The sequence below is a fragment of the Taudactylus pleione genome, unplaced genomic scaffold, assembly GCF_031769625.1.
Source record: "Taudactylus pleione unplaced genomic scaffold, aTauple2 ptg000579l, whole genome shotgun sequence".
NCBI lineage: Eukaryota > Metazoa > Chordata > Amphibia > Anura > Myobatrachidae > Taudactylus > Taudactylus pleione.
Window position 1 is genome coordinate 416,660 of NW_028284981.1, and position 16,753 is coordinate 433,412.

A 16,753-nucleotide genomic window follows, 5' to 3' on the forward strand; every position below is an offset into this window, starting at 1 on the left:
CTCCCTAAATCTGTTTAGTGCTACCATTAGTCTGTCTGCACTGTGCTGTGCATGCTTGCACGACAGCCCTATCTTGCACTAATGATCTCTAACTAAGGTGAGACGTGCCCTAAAACACAAAGGGTTAAGCATTAATTGAAAGGGCTGTCGTCTCCCAGACTAGGCTCCTGGATAGCAGTGGGCTTTTTGCAAAAAACACTGAGGGGTAAATTTACTAAAGTGAGAGCTTTTAGAAGTGATGTTGCCCATAGCAACCGATCAGATTCCAGCTATTATCTTCTAGAAGGTGCTAGTTGAAGGTGCATACACACGTAACGATTTTTTTAATGATTTAACTATAACGACGTCGTTATCGTTCAATTGTTGAAAAAATCGTTCAGTTTCTGAGTTATAACAATGAACGATTATCGTTCATGCGCGTTCCCGTTTGTAGTTTGTAGTTCATTCTGACTGACCAACTGAATGATTTTCATTAAGGGAAGTTACAAAAATTGTTTGTAGTTCAAAAAATCGTTCATTACACTTTAAAAAATCTGACAGAAAATCGTTCAAAAAATCGTTCATAAACTCAGGCAACATCTCCACTTCTAAAAACTCTAACTTTAGTAACTATACCCCTGAGAGTTCATGGAGGTCGGACTGTGTGGTTGGGCTGTATAGCCAGCATTGGTTTTACATTCTGTACCTATCCCCACATGCAGACACCTGTAAATTACGTAGTAGCCTTTTAGATAGCCATGTGCGGGTCCTGGAGAGAAGCCTGACGACCACAGACATACACATGATGTATATAACGTTCTCTCTCTCTGCAGGGGGAAACATGGTGTTGGAAGAATAGATATTGTAGAGAACAGATACATCGGGATGAAGTCACGTGGTAAGTGCCGCACTTGTAACAAAACGTAAAGTATAGGGGCATATTTACCCCAAGGAGACAATCTCTATGGCCGTCATAAACGGGTGTTTGACTGATTATCGCTTCCCCCAATACAAGTAAGGGTTCAACGCAGTTGATAACCCTACAAGCGGTTATGTTCCCTTGCACGGGGAAGGCTATTGAAGTATCACAGCGAAATTTAGGGGTTTATGTACTAAGCCTTGGAGAGAGATAAAGTGGATGGAGATACAGTACCAACCAATCAGCTCCTAACTGTCACGTTACAGGCTGTCTTTGAAAAATGACAGTTAGCAGCTGATTGGTTGGTACTTTACCTCTGTCCACTTTATCTCTCTCCAAGGTTTTGTACAGAGACACCTTATAATGCCGTCTCAAGACTCAGCAGATCAGACACATTTAAAAAAATATATATTTTATTCCTAAATACCAAGCTGTTTTATTTAAAAAAAGAAATAATATTTTTAAGCTTAATTTTATTTAAATTTTTTTTATAAACTCTAAATTCAGCTAATACAAAAATACATGTTTTGAACATTCGCTTACAGTACACACACTGGCCCCTTATGCCTCCCTTCCGTCACCTCCTTCGGATGGACTATTGCATACAAACCATCTGCCAGACTAAGGGAACATTCAGCCTTCAAATATTGCAATTGTTTCCCGTATGGCTATCCGTTAAATATATCACCTTTTATAAGACTTTTGTTTGTATTTACAGAAGTATGCTACGCTCTTCTCCTACTGTATGGGGCTCTTGTGGTCCCTCCCTCTATCGCAAGCTAAAGGAGGTGATGGAAATCAGACATAAGGCCCAAGTGCCTGTTTGGGACAGTGAGCCACATTTGATTAAAAAAAAACAACTTTATTGCTTTAAAATCCAATCACCCAGTTAATTTGTAAGCAGGCACGGAAATAGAGTGCATTGGGGATCAGGGGTTGGTGGAGGAAGAAGAAGCAAGGGCAGGAGGATGTTGTGTCACTGTGGTCACTAAAGGGTAAATAAGTTGTGGAGGGTCAGGCGTTAGTGATAAGTAGAGGGGGATGGGTATGGGTCAGAATCCCGACGTCGGCATCCTGGCAGGTCGGTACCCTAACCCTCCCCCTCTCCCTACCCTAACCCTTCCTGCCCGGTGCCTGAACCTAACCTCCCCTCCCCGCACCCTAAACGTAACCCTCTCCCCTTAGTGCCAAACCCTCCCCCTAGTGCCTAACCCCTAACGTTAACCCTTCCCCAACCCCGCTACTTACCTTTGGGATGCCGGCACCGAGATTCTGACAGGTGTCGGGTTCCGGCACCGACATTCTGACTGCCGGAATCCCCGTGGTCGGTGTTATGACCGCATCCCAAGTAGAGATGTGCGGTTCAGCCCCCCAGAAATCCGAATCCACCCGTATTTCGCGAATCCGGAAGGATCCTGGTAACGTTCTAATCTCCTGAGGAGATCCGGATAAATTCGAGTCACAGTTTAGATCTTCCAGCGGTTCGGAATTCGGATTTTAAGTTAGGATTTTGGATTGCAAAAATTACATCATTTTAGCTTTTTGGAAAAAAAAAATCATTTATTTTTTTTTTTAAATATCTAGATCCAAATCCAAAACACTTGAGGGTGGTTTTGTAAAACCAAAACTATATAATAGCAGCCACAGAGGTATCCAATAAGCAACAACTTAAATCATAAATAAATATTCAGGTATGTAAATTGGCTGCACCGTTCAAGCGTCGAAGGTGTTAATGGAAGCACTAGTGAGGAAGTTAGGGGGGGGGGCAAGCTTGCAGGTGTGTACAGCCAAATCCCCATCTACGTGCATACGTGACGGTGCCTGTGTGTCTTACAGTCTCCCCCCACCCCGAACAATGGACTGCTCCGTTCTGAGTGCTAGTAACGCAGGGCAGCTGAGATTGCAATAGATTTTATGCATATTATGTCTTTTCACAATCTCATTATCAAACTATGGTTTTTGCTCTGAAGGAGGCCTAATTAAGTGAAGTAAATTAAATCTGTAGGAGGGAAGAAGTGCTGCTCGTTTAGCTTTTTAATTGTGCTGAAATAACAAAGGATTTTTCCTTTTTTGTGTGTGAGCTTTCGTTTTTTTGTTTTTTTTTTATGAAATCTTAAGTATAAGAGAAGAAATGGGGATTTAATTGAACGTGCTAGGCCACGGAAAGTTCATACCAAGTTTCCGTTCACCTAAGTCTCATTCTTTTATTGGGAGATTGTGTAATTTCCTTACATTAACATATGTAATAGGTGCTTTTCTGAGGAAATCCAATATAATAAAATACATTTGAGATACAAATAGTCAGTTTAGTGTATTGAGAACGGCCACTGTGTAATGTTTTATACTTCTTTTTTTTTTTTCTGTTTCCTTTTGTCATTTATATAGAATATGAATGGTCCTTACAAGGTTCACTACACTAGGTTTATTAAAGGCCCAGTTACTTATACCGCTTTTATACCTAATTTCCGGGTCTGACCCGGAGGTTGGAACAGGGGGCCTGATTCAGAGCCGGACGCTATTTGTGCTCGCTCGTTCAGAAAAAGGGGCCGGCTATTTAAATTGAGCGCTCGCTCATTGCGGTCTGTTGACGCCTCTATGTCTGAGCGAGCAAATGAAACATGCGCTCGCTATTTTGTAAAGACGCCCCCTGGCCGCTCGCGTCATACGTCATCTCCGCTATTTATTAGATTAATCGAGTACATCGAAAGGCGTCTGAACTGCTCGCAGTGCTTGTGGTAGGATTTTCCTACCGCAATCATGCGAACAGTTCAGGCTAAGAAACAACCAGGTGACGTGGTCGATGACGCTGCTTTGTTAATTATGCACACCCTTAAAACGCCCGTTTTGACCGTTTGGCACGCCTGCGTTCAGATCACCACTCCACGTGTTCAAGCACCTTCCCCTGTTACCACCCACAAACGCCTCATCCTGTCACTCAAATTAGCAGGCACTCGCTATTTAGCGAGCGCTCGATTTCCGACCGCAATGACTGGTTGATGCATGCACATTACGACCCATACGCATGCGAACATCGCTCGGAGCGAACGAGCGGCCGCTTACGAGCGGCTCTGAATCAGGCCCAGGGTTCCAAACCAGATCAGACCCGGAATTTAGCCGGCGCCAACCCAGGACATTCCCGAGTCGGCGCCGTTCACACCTTAGTCGGGTCTGCATAGACCCGGCGTTGAATCGGACCTTTGGAGATGACGTCATCTCCAAACGCCTCTGAAGCCGGACCAATCGGCCGGCATGCACGCGCTCCAGGTGAGCAGCTGTCCCTGCACCGGAACAATGATGAATTGCTCCGGTGTAATCTATCCCCCGCTGCAAGTTGGATACTTAAGCATCTCTCACAGTGAGTTCAATACTAAATCATCGGAGGCCATACAGCCTTCGATGATGAATAGGCCCCTAAGAGTTTAGGGAGGAGGTAAGAGGATTTAGGATCAGAGGCAATAACAAGAGTCCTGTAGGCAGGGCCGTAGAGAGCCTGGACGGGCATGGGTAAAGGAGGGGGCATGGCCTAATCGTGGGAGGCGTGGCCACGCTCCCTTGGAAAATAACACAAAAAATATAACTTTTTCAGCGCCGCGTACCCCCCCCTCCAGCCCGGTGCTAAACGGGGGGGGGATTAGTGTGATCGCTCTCCCCCACAGCCATAAGAGACTGCTCTGGCTGCTGCAGCAGCCGCTAGCGGTCTCACACTGCAGCCCAGCACAAGCTGTGTGCTGAGCTGCTCGGTGGGAGGAGGGAGGGTGACGCTGGACCCGGGCCCCTCTAGCAAGCCCGGGCCCGGGTAAACTGTACCTGCCCTCCCCCTCTTGGCGCCCATGCCTGTAGGCAACCTAAACTGTGCAACCTGATCTTGGTCTCAGCTTTGTAGCTTTGACCTTGCACATCCTAAACTTTTCAATTCTTCAAAATTAATTTCTGAAACTAATTCCTGAAATATATTGCATTCTCTACCACTCCCCATACCCCGCTCCCTCCCGCCCCCACACACACCACCACTATGCTTTAACATAGGCTTTAGCTCCCATCCTCTACTTGAATCACTTGTACAGACTTTTGTTTATTTTCCAGGCCAAGCATAAATCAGGTGCCGCTCAGATGTTATTACAAATGCGCCTCTGTTCCTCGAACACTGCCTGAGCTCCTTATCTTTCAAGCAGGTTGAATGTGGGTAATCTCAGTGGAGTGTCAGCTTGATGGCACCCTTTCATAGCGGCCTTGTCCCCTTCTTCCCTCACAGCTCCTCGGGTTCTGTCAGTGCACGCAGCCTGCTGCCTCTTAGCTGTAGACATCTGTCACAGCAAAGAAAATATAAAACATATGCCTGCTGTGACTCTGAAATGAGAATCCTATAAGGAAGGGAAACAAAAATGTTGACAAATAACAATAAATTTTTTTTATTTATTTTTATGTACAGTGATAACTTAATCACATTTCCCAGAATCCTTTTCTCATTCGGCTACATGGTAAAAAGCTGGCGACCTCCATTTAAGAGCCCAGCAGAGATACAAGAGTCGGTCATTACAGATTTCGGTGAAAGAAAGTCCCAGACCTGCTCCTCTGTCCCTGCAGTTTCTGCGCAATGAGGCCTCTGTCTTTCAGCTTTTGCACGTGGGCCCACCTCTCTTTAGGCACGTGTGAATGGGCGCTTTCTCTACGGACAACTTCTACGTTAGCTGTCCCATGCCACTAGTAGAGTCTCAGGGCCCGGTGCCCGCAAATTCCGTATGCGGCTGCGATCCCGTACGTAGTGGATGTGTGAAAATATGCAATTGTCGCAGTCGCCGGGATTCGTATTGAGACTCCCACCAGCGGCGTCTCAAATGCGCCGCTTGCGGACAAGGTGGCAGCCATCGGTCGCAAATCAGTCACACCATCGATCTTCTGAGTGAACCTATGTCCGCTCGGAATGTCCATCGGAAGTAAGCCGCCATAGCCTAATCCACTGCGTATGAATTTGCAGGCACAGACCCCCCCCCCACCCTCCCCAGCGTTCTTAACACACCTGCGTTGAGTCGCCATCCACCTGTAACCTCCTTCAAACGCTCCCTGTCACTTTCACATGCGTCTTAACTGCAACCGCTGTCGGAAATCTAACTTGGCGCATGCGCATCGCATCTCTAACGCATGCACAGTATAAAAAAAAAAATGCTCAGTTCCGAAAACATTAGCATTGCGTGCATGTGTGAATCAGGCCCTCAGCCTTCTGTCTGGTGCCTGGGCAACAGGTTGTGTTTGAGAATTATTCTAGTCTGTGTTAATGACCTGACTTGTTCTTGATCCTGCGCGTTTGCTTGTGGCCCTGAGACGTGACCTGTCCTTCCAAATCTCAGCAGTTTCTGTTTGGCCATTGACTACCGTCTTGTCCATCTTTATAGTCAGCTCCTTCCTGATAATGCTAGTTCTTGGGCTGCCTACCGTGGGCACCCCTCATCAATGTCCATCAATACGTCTTAGCCAAGACTGGGGGTCTTCCGTTAGACTCTGTGCCTCAGATTTAGCTATCGCCAATCGCCAGCAGCATGGTGGGCTCCAATCTAGAAGAATTCATTACATCTTGTTCTGACATGAACCCTGTAGACATTCTGCTATTGGCCACTACTCTGATTGAGTGGAGCTTCAGGAAGACGGAGAAGAGCAAACCTACGTTTCGGTGAGGTCTTCCAGGTACATGGATCTTCCTTCTGTCATTCCGTTTCACTTGTGTCTTCAGTTTCTGCATCCGTTACGCCTATTCCTGTGCAATCTGTACCTAGCTCCTCCATTCCTCCACTCCATCGTTATAGTGTTGATTGCCATGTATAAGCTGTATAAGTTTTCCGAAGCACTTGCCCCTAGAAGACTTTGAATTGATTTTATTGTTATTATGTATAGATCATCATTCATATAGCTACTTATTTTTCTGAGTAAACCGATTATATACAAGTGCAACATCCATTTTTCTTTCAACGTCAAACTTACTATTAACATTTTATACACAATTGCAAGGGTCGAGCACTGTATTCCCTACTGTACTATTGACACAAGACACCCACTTTCCCTTAGTAACCTACGTCATTTCCAGGAAGTGTATGAAACAATCGGTAACATCGGACCTATTTCATAGCATTGTAACATTTTGGTTTGGAATTCCGGCCAAACTCTTTCCTGTCTTACTTCATATTGGGATTGCAGAAGACCATTCCCGTGTCCTCTCTGCTTGTGGAATCCATGGAAATCCTTCCAGTCATTCTTTGTACATTAGGATAATGCACAAACTCCGCCAGTCCATCCTCCTTATGATTGCGCCATTGACTTCTAGGGCCAAATGTAATAGGGTGAGAGTTTAGAAAATGTGAGAGTTTTGCAGTAAACTTTTTAAACTCAGCCAATGTAATAGAGTCCGAGAACAGGCAAACTCACATGTTTTTACGCTCCAAAAAACTCTCATGTAAACTCTCATCCAGGTGTTTTCCCATTTTGAAAGTAAAACTCGACCAATGTGAGAGATTACTGCTAAACTCTCACATTTCCTAAACTCTCACCTTATTGCATTTGGCCCCTAATCTGTTATCTCTCTTCCAATAGTATCCTTTATTTATTGGTAACTGAAGCCTCATTGTTGCAGCAAAAAAAAAAAAAATTAAGAAAATGTGGAAAGAGGTTTCATCCTAAAAAAAACACCTCTCCAGGGGCGTATCTATAATGGGTGCAGGGCGTGCAGTGCACACGGGCCCCCGGATCCTGGGGGCCCGCACCGTACACCCTGCATGCATATTATCTAAAACTTACCTCTCCAAGGTCCCGCGTCAGGTGTTTCAGCGCTGCTCAAATTGATGGAAAATTCCCACCGCGGCCATGTTTACAGCATTTTGCACATGTGCACTGTGGAAATCGCCGGCAAAATGGCGCCCACGCCATTTCCCCAGCAATCTGCACATGCGCAGTAGACCTAGAGTCTACTGAAGCTGCGGTGGCCGGCCATCCGCATCAGTCAGCTGCCGGCCGCCGGGGAGATAGGAGGGGGCCCTCGACGGGGAATGTACACGGGCCCCCTCCTCTCTTTAGACGCCCCTGCACCTCTCCTATCGGTACGGACAGCTTCTCGTATAGAAGATCACTCTCAGACCTTGCATAGATTACAGAGGCCTTAACAAACAATCAGGAACTGTTATCCTTCATATCTCAGAGTTTTAGGTTCAGTACCTTCCTGATTTTCCACCCTGGTTCCTAGAATGCGAGTTCTCAGCCACTATGGTCGAGCAGAAGATTTGCACCTGTAACCATGGGCACAATGGAAGTGAACTAAGGGCTTGATTCAACAGTGCACGCAAGTGCAGTGCTGAACGCAGATTCCCTATTATCACGCACGTAAGCCCTTGAATGCCTCTGCCTGATTGACAGGCAGAGACATTTAAGGGGCGGTGCGGGCGTGTACGTCCCGTTTTCCAGGAGTGGCCAGTCCAGAGACTGCGTGGACGTACACAGTCTTTTGGGCTCTCAAGCCGGCCAGCCTGAGTAAGCTGTCCGGCGCCATTCACAATCGCGACCATCGACCACCGATGGTCATGATGGTGATCCCAGCCTGCGACCTCCGTCGCAGTGCTGGGATAGCAAATGCAGCAGGGGGAGTCATACACCTGCTGTATTTGCACTATTGCAAAGCTGCCTACACACTACAGTATATGCCTGCGTGCACTACACACTACAGTATATGCCTGCGTGCACTACACACTACAGTATATGCCTGCGTGCACTACACACTACAGTATATGCCTGCGTGCACTACACACTACAGTATATGCCTGCAGGCACTACACACTACAGTATATGCCTGCGTGCACTACACACTACAGTATATGCCTGCGTGCACTACACACTACAGTATATGCCTGCGTGCACTACACACTGCAGTATATGCCTGCATGCACTACACACTACAGTATATGCTTGCGTGCACTACACACTACAGTATATGCCTGCACTACAGTATATGCCTGCGTGCACTACACACTGCAGTATATGCCTGCGTGCACTACACACTACAGTATATGCCTGCGTGCACTACACACTACAGTATATGCCTGCGTGCACTACACACTACAGTATATGCCTGCGTGCACTACACACTGCAGTATATGCCTGCGTGCACTACACACTACAGTATATGCCTGCGTGCACTACACACTACAGTATATGCCTGCATGCACTACACACTACAGTATATGCCTGCGTGCAGCTTTGCAATTGCCATCCTTGCTGAATCAGGCGCTAAATTTGCAGCTTGGTGGACTTTCCCCTTTACAAAGAAGTCTCCACAATGCCTGGCCTGTGTATAGCTGGTGAGGACCAAGATTAAGACCTTCAGTGGTTTGAAAATATTGTCTCTTTAAACAAATCTGTCATTTGCCCATTTGAAGAATATCCCTCATTTTGATTTGATGTCATTCAGTTTCAATACAACACACTGGAACGTCAGCTCCAGCAATATCCCCATCCATTGTTCCAACACTTACTCTTGGTTTCTAGTTGTAGCTTTTAACTTCAGTTGTCATCGTACAAGTTGCTGCCTGTAAATCTCCTTGTCACACTGCCCAGTCTCTGTTTTTTGCCAGTTTATCTTAACACCGAGTTTCAGGGGCCTCCAGCGGGAGTAATTTGGAGACACTGAAAATGGGAAGGTCTTCACCTCCGCACTCTGGAAGCCACTTTTGCGGCTGGCTTAGCACAAGAGGCCTTATGGCAACAACAGTTTTTAATAAGCTCTCAAGATGTCATGTAGGTCAGTGACAAATACAAATCTCTGTTGGATAGTCTAGGAAAACAAAATTAACCAACGTCTCGCTACCTCCGTGGATTTCAGCCAGAGGACGGAGCAGGAGAGTTAAGGAAAATAATGATATATGGACTTATATTTTATTTGGGTTATGGATGCTATTGGAAATGACACAATGGATTTCCTTTAAATCACTGACACTATTTGATTAATGTACATGCAGTAATCAAAAAATACTTCCAGCGCAATAAAGCATAAAATAGGAATAAATAAATTTAATAAATTAGAAAGGATTTATTAGTTTGTATGCAATAAAATTGACAAGTATATTCTTTATACAAATGGACTATTAAGTTGTATATATAAATAAAGAAAGTAAAAAATCGATCAAACGTGCGCAAGCCCCGGAGCGAGCGCAAAAAGCACTCGCTCCATGGCTCACTACAAAAGGGTTGGCTGTCTATGTTGATCGACAACTCGCCCCGTTTTGTAGGCGTGGCCAGGGGGTGGCTTCACAAACGGAGGCGTTCCCAAGCGAACGCCTGCCGTTTGTGGGCGGCCCCACTGACATCACCAGTGATGTCAGTGAGAGAGCTTCCAGTTCTATTAGAGCCAGAAGCTCTCTGGGGCTTGCGGCCACGAGACCCTACCACAAGGGTCTCGTCGCAAGCCCGATGGTCGCGATGGTCTTGACCATCGTGACCATCATCCTGGCCGCTCGCAATAGCTGTGGGTGGTCACCCACAGCTATGCGAGCAGCCAGGAGGCCGCAACTAAAAAAACAGCGCCCGCCCTGATTCAGAGCGAGCGCTCGCTTTTTGCGAGCGCCTCTGAATCAGGCCCTCTGTCCGATATCATGCCCATACACGGAACGATATAGCAGCAATATCGTACCAATCGATCGGATCGGCTGCTATATCGCACCGTGTATGGGCACCTTTAGTCCTCCGACTCCCTAACCTTTTTCTCTCTGTCCCAAATATACTAAGGGGCAATTCAATTCCGAGCCACGCGAGGTCGCGATGTGCTGCGCCCAACACTCAGAGTTATGATAGCCCAGCAAACCTCTGTGAGGTGCAAGGAAAAGTTTGTGATGATGTTGGTGGTTGCGAGTCACCAGCAAAACAGTCGGGACGCCGGCAACTTGCGGCCATCTCTCCGAGCTGAATCGCCTCCTAGTTACGAGGACAGAGTTAAAAAGGAGCCATCCCTAATTGGCTATAAAATGTCCCTGGGTGGACAGACACTGCACCGTTCAGTTTCAAAGTTCCGTCATTACTGTGGAACTTTTCCCATCACGATTTTTTTGTTGGCGTCTATTCTGACACGGCCAATGAAAGAACGTACTGTTTGAGGAAAAGCTGAGATACTGGCAACCTCCGCCAGGCAATGTTTTCTCTGTTCGGGTTTAAAAAGTCACTTTTCCAGCTAATATTGGCTCAGTATACAGAACCCACCAACTTAGGTTGTTTTGTGTCCAACATAGTTTAACATTGTTCTGACAGCCGGAGAATTAACCTGTCACTGTACTAGGCTTCTATCCAAGCTCATGGACATTTAGCTAAATGAGATGTTATCCTCGGTCGGGAGAGATACTTTCAGCTTTGTTGCTTGTTATATAGCTCTCAATCACACCGTGAGCCTCCAGCCTTCAAATCATTCCTGTTTTTTAAATAGTATTATTTCCTAACCGCTTATGCTTGGGCGAAAGTGAGAGTGAAGTGGGGGGAAAGAGAGGGAGGGCTAGGCAAGGAGGGGGGTACAAAGAGAACTGTTATTTAAAGGCCCTTCTCCCCCCGTGCCTCTTCCACTTCTCCCCGGCTTTAATTACAGCCTTTCTGCGGGAGTCCAGTAGGCTAGAGACGGGGAAGCGATCAGTTTCTGAAACCTGTCATTTCAGCCTCTTCAAAAGAGAAGAATCTGCACATTTTCACCACAAGGTGCGAAGTGGTCTGTCTTTGCCCCCAGCGGGGAAGTAATGACACATACACTTTGCTGCAAGCTGAGAGTGAATGAGGTCCGACTGCAGTTCTGCTGTCACGGGCCTCATTAATGGTGTCATTTTGAAAGCAAATTGGGCTTTAAGTATCCTTGTTCTCTTTTTTTCTTTATTTTCTTCCTTCCCAAACCCCCTTCACCACTTTTTTTTTCTCTTTCTCTCTCTCTCTCTCCCTCCTCCCTGGAAATATAACTAGGTATCTACGAGACGCCGGCTGGAACCATCTTGTACCATGCTCACTTGGACATCGAGACGTTCACTATGGACCGAGAGGTGCGCAAAATAAAGCAGCAGCTGTCACAGAGATTTTCTGAACAGGTCTACAATGGTACGCATTTCTCAGGTGTTTCCTGTATAGCTGGCGCGTCTACCTTGACCGAATGAAAGCATGGCTCTCGTTTCAAGTTTATAACCTGTCCCTTTCCCCCCTTGAGACTTTTGGGATCTTCCCCGGGGGGGAGTTCCGGTAGAGGAGGCCCAAGTTCCAAATGCTGGCGGCGCGAATCATGTCATCAGGCCCCGCCCTATTCTGCTCAAATGCCAGGAATGGCGGAGGGCTGGGTCATGATGGCGCAATTCTAGGCGTACTCCCAGAAATTTGGAATGTCCATGAGAGTCGGCAAGTATGAATCTGATATGGGATTGGTTGCTATGGGTTACAGCACATTATTCCCTTTGTCACCATGTTAGGAATTGAAAATGTATTCTTTTTTTGGTGGAAGTAAAATCCAATCGACCGAGATTACTTACCCAGCGGTCAAGTGTTCATGCAGTACGGCGGGTATACTAAAATCTTACGGTGGCCTGGCATGGCGAGCTCGTACCTGACTGGTGCGACTAGTGTCTTAGGGGGTCTATTTACTAAGCAGTGTTAGGAGACAGAGTGAAAAGTGATAAGGTGCCAGCCAATCAGCTCCCAACTGTCATCTCACAGGCTGTGTTTGAAAAATGACAGTTGGGAGCTGATTGGCTGGCACCTTATCACTTTCTTATCACTTTTCACTCCGTCTCCTAACACTGCTTACTAAATAGACCCCATAGTATTAGCAGGCAAAGCATTTAAATAAGACCAAGATCCCAGGAATATAAAAAAAACAGCTTTAATTTATGAAATTCCAAACAAAACTGAAATTATACTTTAATAAACCCTTTTGTGTATGCCATCAATATTTTATAATGCACATGCAAGTTTTATAGGAGTATGCACAGCTGTGCTGAAACCCATAGCAACCAATCAGCTGCTTCCATTGTATAACCTATACTACTAAGGTGAAATTAAGAATCTGGTTGCTATAGGCAATAGCACATTATAAATATAATATTAAATTAGCACCTTAGCTTCTTATAGCGTCTTTGTTTAACCTTTTATTTTGTAGCTTATAAATTGTTCCTGCTATATATGGAGGTGACGTTCTCAGCCTTCCAGCAAATTTTTTTGGGAAAAAAAAGCCCATTTGCAAAAAAATAATTTCTGTGCTTTTTATACATGTAATTATATCATCAGGCATAGTTGTTTTGTTGCCCTGGCTCATGAATCAGCTCTGATGATCTCCTCTAGGTACAGTTTAATAGAACCCAGACTTAGGCATTATGCCACATCCCAAGCCAGTCTCCATAAACAACTTATTATATAAAAAAATAAAAACGTGGCTGAAACACACAGAAGAGAGCCAGCAAGAAAAAAAAACTAGTCGGAAAGTGGGCTTTTACTTCAGTAATGCATGAATTAATTGGCCGTGAATTCATCCTTTAAGTAGAAATCAGTAAAATACCTCTAGGAACTATTACTTTTGTGAATGTCACTCAATTTATTTAGTAAAAGTTAAAAAATTTTTTTTAAAGTTGCCGGAAAAAGCATGTTACATTCAGTAAATTAAGGGGAAATTCACTTATAACCACTTGGGGCTGAGGGTATTGAATGCAATTGGCTGTAACTGTTTCTACATTTTTCTGCCGAATGAACGCCCCCCCCATTGTTTTTAAAAAATAACGGAAACTTTTACCAACTTTTAAGGCATATGTAACAACTTTATGCTAATCAGGCATATGTGCTAGAACCCACAGCAACCAATCAGAGACTCCATTAGTTCAGTTTGAGACAGACTGGTCACTGGCCCATGTGTTGACTCTGGGCTGTTGCTTCAGACACAAAGTTATTACGGAACATTTTTTCGTGTGCTACAAAACCCCCTATTCTATTGCAACAAGTGGCTTTCTAGCTGCTGCTGTAGCCCCGGTTCATTGATAAAGCCACCATAGCCCCAGGGAATGGCCGCTCTGTTGGAGACTCTAGGACAGATGTGCTTTGGTATTCCTTTCCCGGGAGAAAAGTGGGAGCCCTTTATTCCTACGCGGACTAATGTTACCTTAGGAGAATGCAGTGGAAGGTGAGCTCACCTGAACAGGCTCTCAGCAAACAGCAGCCCATATGGGCCCTGATTCGTGACCCTGATAAATCGCAAGGTCACGCCGCAGCCTGGCGTCTTTCATCTAAAGTCCGCAGGGGGGGGCAGAGGACGGGATCTTGTAGCACAGAGAAATAAAAGCAGTGTTATTGTATGCGGTTTATAGATCCCTGGGAACAGAAAACCACATTTTGAAACGTTAGATAAACTCTTGATAATAGTTTGCCAGTATCAATGATTACGATCAAAAATGTTACCAGTCAGTGGTAAGGTGCCAATCGGCTCTTAGCAGCTGACGGACAGCACGGGTCAGCCATGCGCAAAGGTTTCGGTATATCGAATGTGATTTCAAAATTATACCCAATACAGTTTTAAGTCTCTCATCTTGTTTAATTTGTCATATTCCAACTGTACAGCGACTATTAGCCTAAAAAGGAAATTATTCATAAAAACATGTGATTTTCTGTTTTGACGTAATGTGATGCAATTGTTGCTACTGTTTCGTTTTATCTTCAAGCAATTTTATTTCACTTCTTATGTGTCTTATTACAAGGTTTGCAGAACAGGAAGTGAAGTGAGTGATGAAAATTTGCTCCCACCCCCCACAGACTATTAACATGTGATATCAAAGTAGCAATCTCGTTTTTTTAAACATAAATCACTGTGGTAGGTTATAAGAAGCAGCTCGGTAATCACCTGTTGTCCTTAATTTGCTTCTTCAGACCGTTATTAATGATTGATAATTCTGCAGGTTCTTCAAATGTTATGTGAGTATCGTGACAACCACAGTCACATGGCACCTGATGTAGTGAGCAGAGGAGAGTTGCAATGCCATCCTGAGATGTTTTCACTGTGACTTCCTCATCCTCTGTCTCCATCATCTGCCATCACATGACATACTGTATCTTAAGAGCCTGTGTGTAGGAGATTCATTGTCTCTGTCAGCCATACTTGTTTTTTCATCCAGGTACATTTTGAAAGGGGGATAGTGATTAGTAAGAGGATGCCTAAAAAAAAAATATTAAATACAGGCTTAAAAGGTATTTAATGAGATATTTAAAGAAAAAAAATACTTCTGTGTGAAATTGCTGGTTTAAAATGATTCAAATGTTAAATAATTAAATTTCTTGTTATAGATTTTATTTAAAGCATCTGGCACAGCCTTTCATTAAATGAAAATGTGGCCAGTTGTGATTGGCTTCTGATGTCACAGGTACAAGTGCCAACCGCAATAAGCCACACCCACACAGTGACTCCATTCAATAAAAGTTGACTGCAAACTTCTTCATTCTGAAGTTGTATATAATGATGGGATTTCTTTGCTCTCTTAATGGAGTTATATTGGTTTTGTGCCCTCAGGTTTTTGGTACAGTCCTGAATGCGAGTTTGTGCGCTGCTGTATCTCCAAATCTCAGGAGCTGGTGGAAGGAAAGGTGCAAGTGTCTATCCTGAAGGGACAAGTGTATGTGCTGGGGAGGGAGTCACCGCAGTCACTGTACAACGAGGAGCTGGTCAGGTGAGTCAATCACTAGTCACCACCTAGCTTCTGCTGGACTACAACCTGCATCGTTACAAAGATTGTGGGAGTAGGAGTCCAACCATAGGTAGATATTGTGCCTCAGGCTTTGTATTTGCTTAAGGTTCGTATCGTACAAGTGAACAGTTGGGTGACCATGTTGGATTGCCCACCCCTCTTCCTGTTTATAAATCAGAAGAGGAGCCGTGTAAAGTGCAATGGCTGCACCTTAGTTCTGCTCCTATTAGGTGTGTATAATGACAGCCACACGGTAATCACTGGTGGTCTGTGTTTTGGGTCACTCTTGGTTGAGCATCCAAACATGAGTCCACTCTTGCTTATAAGGTGTACGCTAGGGATGGCCATCGGTGGGATAACCATAGATGGTCACCATCAATGGTACAATCGGTGGTTAACCTCAATGGCGTGTAACCATCGGCAGGAAACAATCAATGGTTTCGCCCACCGATGGTCAGCCCTGCTCTATTAGTCACTGGGATAATCAGGTTTGGGTGCGGGTCGCACGGGGGTGGAGCTATGCTCTGTGTCCTGGCGCCATGGAGGATTAAAAAAATCAAAACATTGTGGGGCCTGTGCATTCTCCACCATCGATGGCAAAACCATCGACCATCAAGGGTTGGTAATCATCGATGGTCGAAGGCTATCCCTAGTGTAAGCATAGGCCTCCCCCTCCACCGGGTCATGGCTACCCCGTCTTCCCCCTCCCTACAGGAAATAACTACCCACCCGGCCCAGGTGAGTAGTCTATGTCCCGGAGGGAGGGGGGACAGGGTAGGCCATGACTCCGTGTAGGGGGAGGTCCCGCTGCGACACCTCCTGTGCCGGCTTCTGCACATGCCTATGGGTGTAAGGTATTTCATGAGAACCAGGGTGGGGTATAATGTGATAGGGGTGAAGGAGAGAATAGTATTTCTTTTTTACTGGTCTTTTTCAATTTTGGGTCGTTAGATGAAGAATAGGAGGCGAAAGTCGTGGTAAACTAAAGTACATTTAGAAGAAGAACAACTTATACGCGAAGACTCTTCCATTCCATGCTCACTCATCCTTTTGGAAATAGCAATACAATACTGTTTGTTAGGAATAATCACCTTTTACCAGCATTGCAGCGACCGGGGCAGCAGATGCTGGGCTGGGGTAACTGAGGGGG

At 45.3% G+C, this 16,753-nt stretch overlaps 1 protein-coding gene across 3 annotated transcripts in view; it reads left to right on the forward strand.

The window, feature by feature from the left end:
* The window catches only part of ASS1 (argininosuccinate synthase 1), a 108,845-nt gene that overhangs the window by 81,301 nt on the left and 10,791 nt on the right, over positions 1-16,753 (forward strand). For all 3 annotated transcript variants that reach the window (XM_088453476.1, XM_088453474.1, XM_088453475.1), the window contains exons 12-14: positions 813-877; positions 11,861-11,992; positions 15,429-15,585. In XM_088453476.1, coding sequence (XP_088309602.1) covers positions 813-877; positions 11,861-11,992; positions 15,429-15,585 — 354 coding nt within the window. The remainder of the gene's footprint in view (positions 1-812; positions 878-11,860; positions 11,993-15,428; positions 15,586-16,753) is intronic.